At 36.6% G+C, this 14,576-nt stretch overlaps 3 protein-coding genes across 3 annotated transcripts; 1 reads left to right on the top strand and 2 right to left on the bottom strand.

Annotated features, from left to right (window-relative positions):
- Positions 1 to 1,172: 1,172 nt before the first annotated feature.
- LOC111410521 (WD-40 repeat-containing protein MSI2-like) lies at positions 1,173 to 5,501 on the bottom strand. The gene is made up of 6 exons (XM_023040904.1): positions 5,063 to 5,501; positions 4,206 to 4,529; positions 3,922 to 4,065; positions 2,810 to 2,934; positions 1,928 to 2,023; positions 1,173 to 1,613 (listed from the first exon to the last, which is right to left on the bottom strand). Exons 1-6 carry the CDS (start codon positions 5,345 to 5,347, stop codon positions 1,394 to 1,396), a joined length of 1,194 nt encoding a protein of 397 aa, XP_022896672.1. The 5' UTR covers positions 5,348 to 5,501; the 3' UTR covers positions 1,173 to 1,393.
- Positions 5,502 to 6,774: 1,273 nt separating this feature from the next.
- LOC111410519 (squalene monooxygenase-like) lies at positions 6,775 to 9,405 on the top strand. The gene is made up of 8 exons (XM_023040902.1): positions 6,775 to 7,055; positions 7,205 to 7,316; positions 7,410 to 7,584; positions 7,693 to 7,861; positions 7,986 to 8,210; positions 8,296 to 8,571; positions 8,663 to 8,941; positions 9,068 to 9,405. The coding sequence occupies exons 1-8, from the start codon at positions 6,819 to 6,821 to the stop codon at positions 9,200 to 9,202; spliced, it is 1,608 nt and encodes a 535-aa protein (XP_022896670.1). The 5' UTR covers positions 6,775 to 6,818; the 3' UTR covers positions 9,203 to 9,405.
- A 17-nt stretch (positions 9,406 to 9,422) lies between these two features.
- On the bottom strand, positions 9,423 to 12,488 carry LOC111410520 (heavy metal-associated isoprenylated plant protein 26-like). Its single transcript, XM_023040903.1, has 2 exons — positions 11,996 to 12,488; positions 9,423 to 9,966 (listed from the first exon to the last, which is right to left on the bottom strand). The coding sequence occupies exons 1-2, from the start codon at positions 12,074 to 12,076 to the stop codon at positions 9,583 to 9,585; spliced, it is 465 nt and encodes a 154-aa protein (XP_022896671.1). The 5' UTR covers positions 12,077 to 12,488; the 3' UTR covers positions 9,423 to 9,582.
- Between the last annotated feature and the right edge of the window lie 2,088 nt (positions 12,489 to 14,576).

Raw genomic sequence — 14,576 nt, 5'->3', positions numbered from 1 at the left:
CGCGTGGAAAAAATTAAAAATAATATAACTCAAGACTTAAAAAGTAAAGTTTAGGGAGTATTTATAACGCATGTAAACTAAGAAATATATTGGTGTCTATTATAATATTTTACAAGTCATATCTGCCGGACAATATCATTGCTCGAGGATGGGATTCTCGAAGTAAGGATGTAAATCGTTTGACCTATTCTAAGAATCAATGTCTTGAATCAAGATCGAATAATATCAAATCACTTACAAATATTTCCTACATTGATAGTGAAGGATGCATAAGACAACTACCAAGGAACGTGTTGGGTTGATGAATATTATGTTTATCCCTCAATTTGATTCTAATTCTTTTAAAAATTCATCTATTCAAAACTCATTTTCTACCACACATTTTTCTATAAAATAATATCACATGTAAATTAAAAACTTTTATTTAAATTTTTACCACACATTATCCATCAATCTACTATTCAAAAATCATTATTTTCCCCAAAATGGGGATCAAACAAGGGCTTAATTATAGAGTGTTCATTTTTATTAAGTGAAAACATAAATGATAAATAGTTTTTTATTTAGTAATTTGTTTTTTTACATATTTCAAAATATACTGGAATTCATAAAAAAGGAGTGTGTCTCTAGATCGTTTGATACATTGCTTGCACAAATATATTTGTAACTGGAAATTAATGACTTTAGAGCATTTTCAAAATACTCTCTATTTTTAAAGAGCGTATTTTATTATTTAAAGAGCATTTATAAATTTAAAGAGTTAAAATTTCAAAGTACTCCAACAAACTTTTTATATTTATTAATACTTAATTTTACAACTCTCAAAAAATATTTATTATTTTTCACTATCTTTTGGTTTAGGTAACTTTTTTCTAAATTATTTTATTAATTTCCTACATTAAAAATTGAAATACTTTAAATACATTTATTATAAAGAGTGAGCAAACCCATTTTTTAAATTAAAATGTTAATTTAAAAAATTTCTTAAAGCATGATTTTAAAAGTCGACTTTTTAAAATAGGAAAAATATCATGTTTGAAGAGCCTCTTAAAAATGCTCTAAGAAAGAAATATGCACACATCACATGTTCCTATAAAGAATGTGTGAAGTTTGGTAGATAATTTAGTGACTCCAATTAAAACAATAATTTAACAGGGTTTTGTATAGTCTTATATGACAAGATTAGAATCCCCAGATTCCAGCGAACGAATGACGAACCTTTGCATCAAACTTTTACTCACAACACATTGAATAATGACAAACAAAATAACCCAAAAGAAATATTGTGGCGTTCGACCTTTTTTTACAAAATTCAATAGTTTCAAGTGCAAGTGTGCAAGGTCATCACCATTTTGTAGGTAGTCCAACCCTACAACTCTTGAAACAAGAAACATTACCTACAATCAGCACTTGGGATATCATCCTCGTCACGATAAATACTCTCGGACATTTGCCATACCTGTAGAGTGTTGTCCTCTGCTACACTTGAAATGACCCATGGCTCATTCTCGTTCCATGAAAAGTCAGAAATTTTTGCTTTGTGACCACCATGAGAGAAGAGGAGCTCCGGAGGACCATCTTCAGCTTCACCTTCCAGCTGTTCGTCTCCAACCCTGAAAAACGATGTGTTCAAGTTTGACTGACGAAACTTCACAAGTGGGAATAAGAAAATTTATCTGATAAATTTAAAATTGAAGGCTTGGACCTCATCCCAACCCTTGAAGAAAAGAAAGAGACTCAAGGCAGCAATCATGTATGTTGGAGATTCCCGGCACAAAAATAAGTTCAATGGCAGGAAGGTTCAAAACTATGTTATTCAGTTCCAATCTATGAGCCTTTGTCCTTCACAAGACTTCAATCCCATTGTTCACAAATAATTCCCACAACAATTGGATGGAATTTGAAACAATGGTGAGAGCATGAGTACCTGTTAAGGTCCCAAACCATCAACCTTCTGTCATCAGCGGAAGATGCCAGCACAGTTTCATGGTTAGGATCCCACTCTACCTGGAATACCTCCTCCCTGTGTAAAATAGAGTAATAGTGGTCAGTCAACATAACACTTCATCATTTTCCTTCCTACCATTTGAAGATATGCAGAATACTTATTGGTTCATTAACCTGAACTCCAATAAAGTTGGGGTCACCAGCATGAATATTTTTTGCCACTCTAATAATAAAAGTGAAGTGCCATGTAAAATCAATATTCTGATTTGCATGCCCAACAATTTTATTGACGTCATTCCATTCTTTAATTGGAAAACCCACAGAGAGCAACTAATTTTGAAAATAATAAGCCCAATAAATGAATATAGCAGAGTCTCATCAAGGATCAAAAGTTCCAACACATATAGGTAGGCTCGTATTCATAGGTCAATCGTCCCAATTGCTCGCCATTAAGAAAGCTAGATCAGGATAATGGTTAGAAGGAAACCAGCAATTAGGCAGGAACAGAGCAAACGCTATTCAAGTTTCCTAAAAGGTTACTAATAATTTTCTTTTCCTATCCAGTCAGAGTAAAACATCAATTTCAACCACACATTCATAAATGCTACACATTTATAGTCCACACATTTCGTGGATTCAGTTTCAACCATGCATTCATAATTACTACTAATTTATTATCCACACATTTTGTGGGATCCACTACTATTCCTCCTAAAAGGTTATTAATAATTTTATACAACGAGAGCAATATATGTCCCCTGGTGAGTGACTCCAGGAAATACATCATTAACTTTCTAGAAAGTAGACTTGAGAGGTTCAATCCAAGTTATAAGACATTTTCAATCCAAGTTATAAGACATACATATGGCTACTGAGAGCATGGAGTGGTGAACTTAAATTGCGCAGATCAAACAGGCCAATGGTTGTATCAGAGGATGCTGTAGCTAGAACCCACTCATTGAATGGATTGAATGATAAATAGTTCACCTGAAAATAGAAAGAAAAAAGTCATCAATGACGAATTAAGCACAGTTTATAAAGGCAATATGAACATGAAAACAGCAGGGAATGCATCCTTAATGAAAGACTATATGTCAATATAACAACAAACTTTCATGAACTAATCCAAAATAACATGCATCTCATCTCAGCTAAGTTACCTCCCATGTTGTAATGAAAGGTTACAGAAAAGAGAACTGGATTCTCTAAGTTATTGTATAGGACTTTCAATTTCGTTTGTGCACCCTCTCACTCACACCACCATTGCAACTTCCTTGCAAGCAAAATCAAATTTGCCAATGGAGAAGCAAGATGGACTAACATGTTGAGTTTTGATTAATTAACTTTGTTTCTTTGTCTTGTATTCATCCAATCAATTCACAACTCTAAGTAAATGCAACAACAAATTTGTCAATATCAAAGTGGAGGGAAAAAATTGTTGGAATGAGGACTTCATATAATCAAGTAACTATCGTGGGGTTAATAACCCAAATGGTCATTGAACTTTGCAAAAAGTTTTCACGGAGTCACTAAACTTTAAAAACCATCCCAAGTCATCACTGAATTTTGCAAAGGTTTACACTGGGTCACTGAACTTTAAAAATCACTCCATTCATCGCTAAACTTTGCAAAAGATTTCCATGGGGTAACTGAGCTTTGCAAAAAAATTTCACGGGTCACTGAATTAGTGATCCTTTGGGAACCGTTTTGCAAAGTTTAGTGATGAATGTATGAATGTGATGATTTTTAAAGTGCAGTGACCCCGTGGAAAATTTTTGCAAAGTCAATGACCATTTGGGTTATTAACTCAACTATTGTGAGTCAGACTTGATGGAACCAACTATCACCAGACAATCTGGAAATGAAGTTTCTCTGAGCTATAACTTCATGCATATTAAGCAAAGTTACTACTGTAAGAATCCAAAATATTGAGAAATTCAAAGGAAAAAGAAAATGCAACAGTCACTTCTTTACCTCTTTCTCATGCACCACAACAGAATGCTGGGGCATTTTTGTGCGCAAGTCCCAAATCATTAGCTTGCAATCATCTCCCACAGAACCAAATAAATTTTCATTTTTCAAATGCCATGACACGTCCTCAACCACACTTTCATGTCCCTGATACAAAAAACGAGGAAGTTAACAACCAAAAATATATACAGCCTAAAATACAAGCTTTCTATATCATAAGAAACATCTCAATGTAAAAATAACCAAATTCAACACGGGGGCAAGGAGAGGAAAAAATCAGTAACAACCCCAAAGACATTGTTTGCTTCAAGTATTTTGTTTTGAGGCATTGCAGTAACATCCCACGAGCAAATTTTGCAATCATTTGAACCACTCAAAAGATATCCTTCTTTGAATGGACTCCAAGACAGCCCGTATCCTTCTTTATCATGACCTCTCAATCTCAAGTCAGGATCACAAGAACCCCCTCTTGCATTCACCAGTTGCTTGGTACAGTCAAATACATATACTTCAGAATCGCTAGTCTTTGCAGCGACCAAAGCTTGGTTTTGTGGCATACACCGAGCTCTATTAACTTCCCCATCAACATGTATTTTCTGAACAATTTCCACCTGCATTTATATAATATATAGTCAGACAAAATGCTCCTTAAGCAGAAACTGGGATGTATCGTGCATGTTATATCTTAATTACATATTTATAGGTAGCAAATTGAGCCCTACACTTCTTAAAACCTAAAGATAAGAAAGATTAGCCGAACTAAGGGATAATAAGAGATGCTCTTCCTGATAAATGAGAGTATTTATCAACGAAAACACAAGGTACAACCAACTAAAATAGATGGCCCGTCAAGAAAATACGACCTTATACCATACAACCAAAACAACCTCACCAAGAGGAGAGCCTCAATCATATGTAAATCAACACATCAACAAAATAAAATGACACAAATACAGTGAACCACCGGATAGGCTGGGCATATACCCATAACCATAAGAAAACCTCGACAAAAAGGAAACGCCATTTCATTCGGTAATTTCATCAAACACTTAAGCTGATACGTGTAAGTACCGTAGACATCAACATGCGCACAATTACAAATGAACATAGAGTAATGAGCGTGCTGAAGAAAATAATTACCGACCTTAGGGGTGTTGGAATTATCGGGTTCCATTTCAATGGTACCGCGGGGGACATGGGCGTGGGCAACCATGAGGAAATTTGGAAAATCATCGGAGGTATGGGTCCCCAGTATCAATTTGTGTACAGATAGAGGACCATCATCGGACGGTGGCGATGGGAGCCATTGGACGGTGAGAGATGGCCACTCGAGTGAATGGCAGATTACTAGGTCATACAGTAATGGCGTGTTCTTCTTCCACACGGAAAACTCCTCCTCCACCATTTCTTCGACTCCTCCCTCTGCCATTTTCTTCTTCCTCGATTTCTCTGTCACGCATTGACGGTGTAAGGCGCAGAGTCATTCGGCGGCAGATGCTTATATGGGGTTTTTCGTGTTCCCGCCAAAATGATGAAACAGGAGGGAATATCGAGGAGAAGGGCTGATGGGCTGGGCCGAGTGAAAATTGCTTGTTATGAGTCGATTCAGGAGTTTACACTTTAGAATTCAAGGCTTGTCTAATAATGATTATGAAAATTGATTTTTCGATTGTTGAAGAGAAAAATATGTTCTATTTATGAGAGAAGAAGTTAAAAGTGACGACTAACTTAGAAATGTAACAATTAAAAAATTGATTTTTTAAGATGAAAAATCAAAACTAAACGAGCATTGAGAAAGAAAAATATAAATTTTTTGTACGTTATTTATGTACAACTTGGATGACATTTGAATATGTGGTAAAATCAAGATTATTGATTATTTTAAGTGTTGAAGAAATCAATAATAAAATCGTGTGTCATGTGGTACAATGTAAAGTAAAATGCCAACTAGAATTTATGTGTAGCAAGATAGATATTTTTTTGTGCAACTGAAAATCTCATGTTCACGTACCAAGTTATCAGACCGTTACGATTTGGCACATGAACACCTAAAATGTTTAGTTGAAAAATAAATGCCAACTTCATACTAACATCATTTTGGTCTTCAGTCGATGCACTTTAGTTTTAAAAGATCATCCGTTTGCTGAATGAAGGTTGGGGCTTGACAGAGAATTTTGGGATGACATACAGAAGTGGATGCTCTGCTCAAGTTTCAAACTCAAAATACTCATTTTGAAATATGGCGAAAAATAGTTCTAAAGTCGGCCCATCCAACTTGTCATTCATGTAGGACCTTAAAGACCATATGTGACAACTTTAATGTCTTTCAATGAGAAATGCTCTTTAGTTCGAGTGTAGTGTTAAATACTAGTCTCAGGGGGACTCGATAAAATTATTTGTTTCGATAAGATGTTTTAGATTACATGATTTAACGCTGATTGACAATAATTACCGATGGAGGAAAATATTCGTCCAAGACAAAGCCTGGTTGTCCTATTGACAGCCCTCTTGATTAATTCTCTAATTTGTTCATTAGCGATTGACTACAAATAGAGCTAATATCTTTATCAAAATTATTCTCAAGTTTGTTCTCTATATGTGGGGCTGGAAATTAGTTCTATATTAACTTTTCTGAATTAAACAAACTGATATGAATAAGAATTTCCTGTCATCCCCTGTTTGCGTCCATTGTTTTCCAAAAAACCTTGGAAATAATATTATGTATTGACTCATTTGTTAATTTTAAATAATTATTCCTCCAACAACCAGATTTGTTTGACTTACAAAGTCCAATTTGGAGAGCTTCTCTATTTAGAGCACCTATATAAGTGTGATTGAAACATGAATCAAGAGTAATTAAGACAATAGCATTCTATTGTAAACACATTCTTCACTTGGTCATGGATTCGAATACGGTGGAAGAGTTTATTCTGGGATTTTTCATTGCTTCTCTTTTCGGGTTTATTGTGTTATACAGATTGCTTGGGAAGAGGCCACAAAGAGCTTCAACTGAGGCCCAGAGAGGTGCAAGTGTACAGAGTTCTGAAAAGTATGCATCCCTGGAAGATGGAGAATCAGATGTTGTTGTTGTTGGAGCCGGTGTAGCCGGTTCTGCATTGGCTTACTCTCTGGCCAAGGTATCTTGAAGAAATCTCTTTTATGTAATTTGTATAACTTGACTAGGGTCCTGTTGCCACTTGATGCTTTCATATCCATGTTCATGTGCTATGTATGCATGTATAGTCTACTTTCACCTTTGACATGACTCATTTATATCCAATCATAGGATGGGCGTCGAGTGCAAGTGATAGAGAGGGACTTAACCCAACCTGATAGAATTGTTGGTGAGTTGCTACAACCAGGAGGCTACCTCAAATTAGTCGAGTTGGGAATGGAGGGTGAGTGCTATATTTTGATGCATCAATCTAAATTCTTTTGGATCTTCATTTAGATGCTGATGTTGACTTGCAAGTGAATTTATCTTGTGACAGATTGTGTAATTGGGATTGACTCTCAGCAAGTGTATGGTTATGCACTTTACAAAGAAGGGAAATATGCTAGACTATCCTATCCTTTGGAAGAATTCAATTCAGACGTTTCCGGCAGAAGCTTCCATCACGGGAGATTCATCCAAAGGCTACGCGAAAAGGCTGCATCTCTTCCCAAGTATGGTTTTAAGTGACAGAAAGCTCGTTTCAAAAGACAATCGCAGACAAAATTTTGAATCATTACACTACTTCTAGCTGAGATTCTAATTCTTATTTTCTTTTGCAGTGTCAAAATGGAACAAGGAACTGTAACATCTTTGGTTGAAGAAAATGGTACAGTTGTAGGAGTTAAGTACAAGAGTAAAGATGGTCAAGAAAATACAGCTAAGGCCCCTCTAACAATTGTGTGTGATGGTTGCTTTTCAAACTTGAGGCGCAATCTGTGCGTACCCCAGGTGATTAGGACAAAAAAACTAACACTCAACTGTTTCAACTTTTTTTTTACTTCAAAAATTTTATTCAACACACGGAATTATGTTTCCTGCACTCAATGAGGTGGCATTTTTTGTTGTTTGGCAGGTCGATATTATGTCCCATTTTGTTGGTATGGTCGTGGTCCTGGAGAACAGCCGGCTTCCACATCCTAATCATGGACATGTTATATTGGCCAATCCTTCGCCTATTTTGTTCTATCCTATCAGTAGCACCGAAGTACGCTGTTTGGTTGATATTCCAGGTCAAAAATTACCTTCAATTTCTAATGGAGACATGACAAAATATTTGAAAACCAAGGTGGTTGATCAGGTATTAAAATCTCAATCCATAGAATTGGAAATGGTTAGGAATCATTCAATTTGCTGATTGTTATTCTTATACTTTCGATTATCAGCTTCCACCTGAACTTCGGAATCCATTCATCAAAACAGTCGAGAAAGGAGACATTCGAACAATGCCAAACAGAAGTATGCCGGCAGCTCCAGTTCCTACTCCAGGTGCAATTTTGCTGGGAGATGCATTCAATATGCGACACCCTTTGACCGGTGGAGGAATGACAGTAGCTCTATCTGATGTGGTAGTCCTCCGCGATCTACTTCGACCTGTACAAGATTTCAGCAATGCAGCAGCCCTCACCAAACATCTTGAATCCTTTTACTCTCTTCGCAAGGTTAGCCTCGTTTCTGCATTCATTTTATAAGAGATTGGGCTGCTCCACTTAAAATAAAGATAATGAAACCCGAGAGATTTTTGGTTTTCAGCCAGTGGCTTCTACAATAAACACATTAGCAGGTGCCCTCTACAAAGTATTCTGTCCTGCACCAGATCAAGCAAGCAGGGAAATGCGAGAGGCGTGTTTTGATTATTTAAGCCTTGGAGGCATTTACTCGCAAGGACCAATTGCACTCCTATCTGGCTTAAACCCAAAGCCCATGAGCTTGGTTGCTCACTTCTTTGCCGTGGCTATCTATGGAGTAGGCCGTTTGCTGCTACCGTTTCCTTCACCCAAGCGCGTGTTGCTTGGAGCTAGATTGCTCTCGGTGGGTAACACTTTTTCACACACTCCTGTTTTCTATTAAAAAATGTAACTTCTCTTGTAATTAGATGTTCGTGGTCGTGGTCATTTTCAAATTACGATTAAAAGGGTGAATAATTTGTTGGTGCAGAGTGCATATGGCATCATCTTTCCCATTCTAAAGTCGGAAGGAGTACGACAAATGTTTTTCCCCATCACCATTCCGTCCTACAACAGGGGGGCTTCCGTCGTAATGAAGAGTGCAATGTTCGACATGCTTGGATAGAATTGCTGCCAAAAATCGAGGTTGCTTTTGAAGCAATAATTCTAGTAGAAGATTTTGTTATAGGTAAGTTCATGTTATGGAAAGAAATCGAAAGCAAACAAAAACAAGCCTCCAAGGAGAAGTATCTTCCATGAAGAAATTGATTCTTTGTTTTTGTACTGTATATTTCTTCAAATATAGAAGTTGTTAACATTTTTGTTTCATTTAAAGCCATTTCAACTATTTTACATGACAAAATTTCATATATATAACTCAAATCAAACAGAAACTTGTCTATTGACTTTTAATTGGCCAACAACCCATAAAGACAACGTAAATAAAAAACTAGATATGCTTAACAAAGATCACTGTTTTGTATCATACATGATGATATACTAAGATCACATGACAACACATGCAGTTGGGTTTTCATCACTAAAAGCAGTGGTGTAACGAATTTCAGTCGAGCTCGCACGAGCAAGTTGTGAAACTCGAGGGTCTTGAGCATTCCGCACGTACCCTGCAGGGGCTTTCTTATCATAGACACCAGGTGCATAAGGATGTTCAACGACATCATACGGGACATAGGGCCATAACTCGACCTTCTTGCCCGTCCGATGAGCCACACGAGCCACAACCTTCTCGGGATCTACATAACCAATGACGGTAAGCTTGCTTTGCTTTGGCTCCACCTGGACCGAAGTTACACCTTTCATTCCCTCAACAGACCGTCGCACCTTCCTCTCACATCCTTCACAGTCTATTTTCACTTTTATCTCCACTGTCTAAAAGAAAGAGGAAAATGGATTACTAAAATATTAGATTAAAAAGTGTGCCAATAAAGTACAATAATGAAAATATATGGGGTAAGATATTGATATCCTAACAACATGCTCAAAATGATTGTGAAATTTGTTGACAGATTCAAGTTTTTCGAAATTGGCAAGTACCTACCCAATTAAAGCGGTTCATATTATGTGCAGGATGGACCACCTTATGGATGGAACATGCATGACTACCAAATTATAATTTTAGTAAATTTTGATAAAAGTTGATGAAATGTGTATTTAAAAAGTTGATAAAAGTTGTAGATTCCATAAAACGTGTAGTTGAAAATGGGTTTGAGGAAAAATAAATTTTAAAAAATTAGGACCTAACAGGGACTAAATTTTAAATGAATGAACTACCATATTCAAACAAAAAGAGACAACTATTTTATAAAACCAAGAAAAGTACATCTTTCTAGATCAGTCTTAGGTGGAGTAGACAAAAATTGTTGGACAATAAGAAGAGGTTTAAAGATTTATCTCCGAAGACATTTATTCTTGTATGTTCTGGCTAGTTACCTTTATTGAGAACCAAGAACAAGGAAGACATCTTGCTCATGCAAAGAGAGACAAACAAAAGTAAATTATACTTGAATATTTGGCGTGTTACCTTTACATGGAGAACTTTATAAGAAAGGAATTAACACCTCTGAACTAGAACTAGAACCATCTAGGGCTGCCCCAAAAAAAAAATTAAAAAAAAAATAGTCCCATCTTTTCTCTATTCATTTTTATTCAAATTTCTCCGAAGTTATCAAATTATCAATTTAGCCTCATTTTGACTCCACTGAAATTAACTTTTAGGGAAAAATGTATCTTGGAATAGTGATTTTTTTTTTTTTAGGAATTCTGGTTTAAAAAACTTATGTGCAATATTATTTTTTTGAAAACCGTGTGCTTGAAAAGAAAAAAGAAAAAAATGTATTAAAATTTTAATAGAGCCCAGGGACTTAATTAACACTATCCTCCAAGATTGAGTACAGATACATCCATGGGGACAGCACAAAAAGGAGCAGGGCAACGTTGTACATTTAAATGCTTGAGGACTGTTAGTGTTTCGTCCATGCTGTACTAGTTGAGCACCTTCCTTCCAGCTTGTACCATGTTTTCTACTTGTTCTCAAAGAATTGCTTATAAATTGTGACACCACTTTTTCTCCACACAAATTGCTACTCTCAATATTTATAAGAAAGCTTCTTATTTGCCAAACATGCTCTTATGATAAAGAGCCAACTTACTTCATCTTCGCAACGTGTGAACAATAAGGATTCAGATGTTGCCCCCAGGGCATATCTCCCAGTAGCAAAAGGGAGGGTGGATAGGGCTCAGCGCGGCAGTGTGCAGAGTTCGATTCCCCGCAAGGTGAAATTGGCTTTGTTGCAAGCGGGAGTTACCATATGGGTTAACAGCCTTGGCCTATCCATGTGCTCTCCACCCTGACTCCTGAGAGGCACATCCTGCGATTTACCTCCTCCACGATGGCCCAGGGCAGGATCGGTGGGGGCCCTTAAAATTGGGGTTCAACCTTTTAATAAGGATTCAGACGCGAATCTTGACTCACGTCTTATAAGTTGGCAACTTACATGCTCTTATTTTTAATTAATTTAAAGTCGATTTTCTTTTTCTCGCTCCTCGATTATTAGTTTAACCTATACATAGATTCAAAGCACCTAAATAGTTTACAAGAATTACAAATTTACCAGTCTTATATTTCTACTGTCAGCATAAATAGAAAATTTTTACTTTCACGAAAAAAATTATATAAGGGTTAAGAAAGATTCATCAATAAATAAACGGTAGGAAACAAAGCAGGTGAGTTGTCAGGTGTAAGGTGTGAAATGTTGAATTTAAACCGACATAAAATAAAATCAACGTTCTCGAGATTTGTCCCAGATCTTTCTAGTATTTTCATAATTAAAAAAAAAACAATAATATTTATTTCAAGCTGAAATATTAAACAGAAAATCTAAGAATTATTTCTACACACCTGCAGTTGTTTGCGTTTCTTGAGCTTGGAATGGCCGCTGGAGCAGTCGAAGATGTTTGAGAGATGATCCAAAGCACCCATTTCTTCTTTGTAACCTTAATTTCTCAATGAAATTTTAATTGGAAAATAATGCAAACGGTATTAATCTGTTTTGAGTAAAATAAAAGGAAGATTGATTTGAAATTTGAATGGATAGGCAAGGCTAGAAAATATCTCACTGTCTTTAGAGCAGTAGAAGTCAGTATTTCTTAGAATGAACTCTTTCCCTGACGTTATGGCTAATGGGTCACACTCTATAAATAGAGAAGTGATGTACTGATGTATCGATTTCTTGATTTAAATTGGACCGTTAGATGTTCGTAAGCGTTATTAAATGATGAATGGGTTGCGTGCACCGACTGGGAGTGGGAAATGGACCTCCTCTAACGATCCGTCAAAGGATAGAGATATCGAAATTACCTACGAAACGAGTTCGAAGTTTGGATCAAGTGGAACCCTCATCAAGGTAGCTACCATACTGTTATTGGTACTGTTCATTTTCAGTAAGCCAGAACCCCATACTGTATGCAAACCAGATGCTCTGAGCCCAAATGTATTTTACTAAGCTCCTGTTTGATGGTTATTACTTGGTCGGAACAATGTTTTGAATATTAAATTTTAAAAGAATAAGTAGTTAAAAAGTAAGAAATTCTTTTAAATATATGCGCAAAATATTTTATTAAAAAAATGAATTTTGAAATGAAGATCGTCAAACATGGAGCTTAAATAACCACAGCAAACCTTGAGAAATAACTGATCTACTGAAGACTTACTGACTTTACTCTCTGTACTTTATGGGCATTGCCCTTCCAAGTCCCAGTGGACTACGGCCCAAAACTATTTACCATCTTTGTGAAAAAAAAAAAAAAAAAAGAAGCAGGAGGAGGAGGAGGATGAAAACTAACAACCAAACCAGAAGCTACAATTGGCAGTGTTGAAAGAGTTTCACAAGCTTCAAATATTAGGTTATAAAAGCATTGTAGTATTTGCTCAAAATCATTGCATTATAATTGGGCCTCTTAGTGGGCTTCATATTGAATTAATTGATGAAAAGCAGCGGAAAACTGTTTTGTGAAAATTACACCACACCTAACTTTAAAAATTTAACATTCTAAAAATTAGGTCGGAAATTTAACTATTCCAAAATCAGAATTTTTTTAATATATTAATAATTTAAATAAACATTAATAACTCTATCCCTAATTAAATTAAATTAAATCTACATATTCAACATTTGATTTTCTAACTCTAATTATCACCCTTTTTTCTCTCTCTCTACCGTCTTCCTTCTCCTTCTCTCCTTTCATTCTCTATCAATAATTTCTCCCCAATCCCACCAAAAGACAAGAAGGCGTCGGAGGAGGACCTCCTCGAGCGGCACTGCGATGCCACCATTCACAGCTGCCTCGAACGGCAACACTGAGGCTGATGCGAACTTATTATCATTGGGAGCCATTATCGAAAATCGTCGCAAGCGAGATCGTTGCACGATCTTCTGTTTGTAGTTGCGCGATGCTATGGGTCTGCCACGTGTTCCTCCTCCTTCCTCTGTCCCAGATTCTTTTTTAAATTTCATTACATTACATTACTCAGGCCGAACCCCATTTTTAGATGCAGGGCAAAGCCCTAGTTGGCCAATGTGGCTTGCCGGCTTGGGAGAACCGAGCATATAATTAAAAAATAAAGGCAGCGACACGCTTTAAGGCAGCGTACTGCTACAAAATAGGTAGCAACCTGCTGCCTTTTTAATTATTAAAAAAAACCAAAATCAAAACCAAACAAAACTCGAGCCGGTCTGACTTGGCTCAAAAAGGCTTGATCCGAAAGCTCGGGTCTAGCCTAATTTTTTTGTCGAGCTTTTGTTCGGCTTGGCTCGAGCTCGAAAAAAAGCTCGGACATTTTACCCGAGCCTAGAATTTTGGGTCACAAGCTGGCTTGGCTCGATTCGTTGATATCCTTAGTATAGGTGGTGGTTTTGGGAGTTACAATGGTTTAAGTGGAGTTTAGGCGGTGGTAGAGATGGTATAGATGGTGGTTTTGGGGGGTCACAATGGTTTAAGTGAAGTTTGGATGGTGGCGGCGGTGATGGTTTGGTACGGTGGTTACAGGTGGTGCTAGTGGTAGTACTCGTGATTGTGGTGTTTGTGTGACGATGGCTTTGTTGGCGGGGATATGCTAGATTTAGTTATGGCTGTGGTGGTGAAGGTATGTTGGTTACGATGGTCGTGGCGGTGATGGTGATGGTTGCACTTGTGTGCTGGGATAGGGTGGGATGGTGTGGGCGGTGGTGGTTTTGGTAGCGACGCGATCGGTGACAATGGTGAGGTGATGGTCACAAGTATTGGTGGTGTTCACAAATGATTTGGTTAACTGTAATCATTAAATTGGTTAATCTGTAATCAATAAATAATATGTAATCAATGAAAACGATAAATTGTGACTAAAAAATAATGTGTGACCTAAAAAATTATTAATTTGTGACTATATAATAATTTTTGATTTATTATATTTGTGATTTGTGACTAACTTATAAATTTTTTAT

Source organism: Olea europaea, chromosome 15 (genome assembly GCF_002742605.1).
Source record: "Olea europaea var. sylvestris chromosome 15, O_europaea_v1, whole genome shotgun sequence".
NCBI lineage: Eukaryota > Viridiplantae > Streptophyta > Magnoliopsida > Lamiales > Oleaceae > Olea > Olea europaea.
The sequence above is the reverse complement of the archived record's forward strand: the minus strand, read 5'-3'. Positions and strand labels throughout refer to the sequence as shown.

What these genes read in the sequence shown, in the direction of transcription:
- LOC111410521 (XM_023040904.1), bottom strand. Translation starts at nt 5,347, where the DNA reads ATGGCAGAGGGAGGAGTCGAAGAAATGGTGGAGGAGGAGTTTTCCGTG. An exon ending in AAGCAAACAATGTCTTTGGG is followed by an intron (nt 4,066 to 4,205) that starts GTTGTTACTGAT and finishes TTTTTGTATCAG; the next exon opens with GGACATGAAAGTGTGGTTGA. An exon ending in TTGTGGTGCATGAGAAAGAG is followed by an intron (nt 2,935 to 3,921) that starts GTAAAGAAGTGA and finishes TTCTATTTTCAG; the next exon opens with GTGAACTATTTATCATTCAA.
- LOC111410519 (XM_023040902.1), top strand. Translation starts at nt 6,819, where the DNA reads ATGGATTCGAATACGGTGGAAGAGTTTATTCTGGGATTTTTCATTGCT. An exon ending in TGGCTTACTCTCTGGCCAAG is followed by an intron (nt 7,056 to 7,204) that starts GTATCTTGAAGA and finishes ATCCAATCATAG; the next exon opens with GATGGGCGTCGAGTGCAAGT. An exon ending in GCAATCTGTGCGTACCCCAG is followed by an intron (nt 7,862 to 7,985) that starts GTGATTAGGACA and finishes GTTGTTTGGCAG; the next exon opens with GTCGATATTATGTCCCATTT.
- LOC111410520 (XM_023040903.1), bottom strand. Translation starts at nt 12,076, where the DNA reads ATGGGTGCTTTGGATCATCTCTCAAACATCTTCGACTGCTCCAGCGGC. An exon ending in AGAAACGCAAACAACTGCAG is followed by an intron (nt 9,967 to 11,995) that starts GTGTGTAGAAAT and finishes TCTTTCTTTTAG; the next exon opens with ACAGTGGAGATAAAAGTGAA.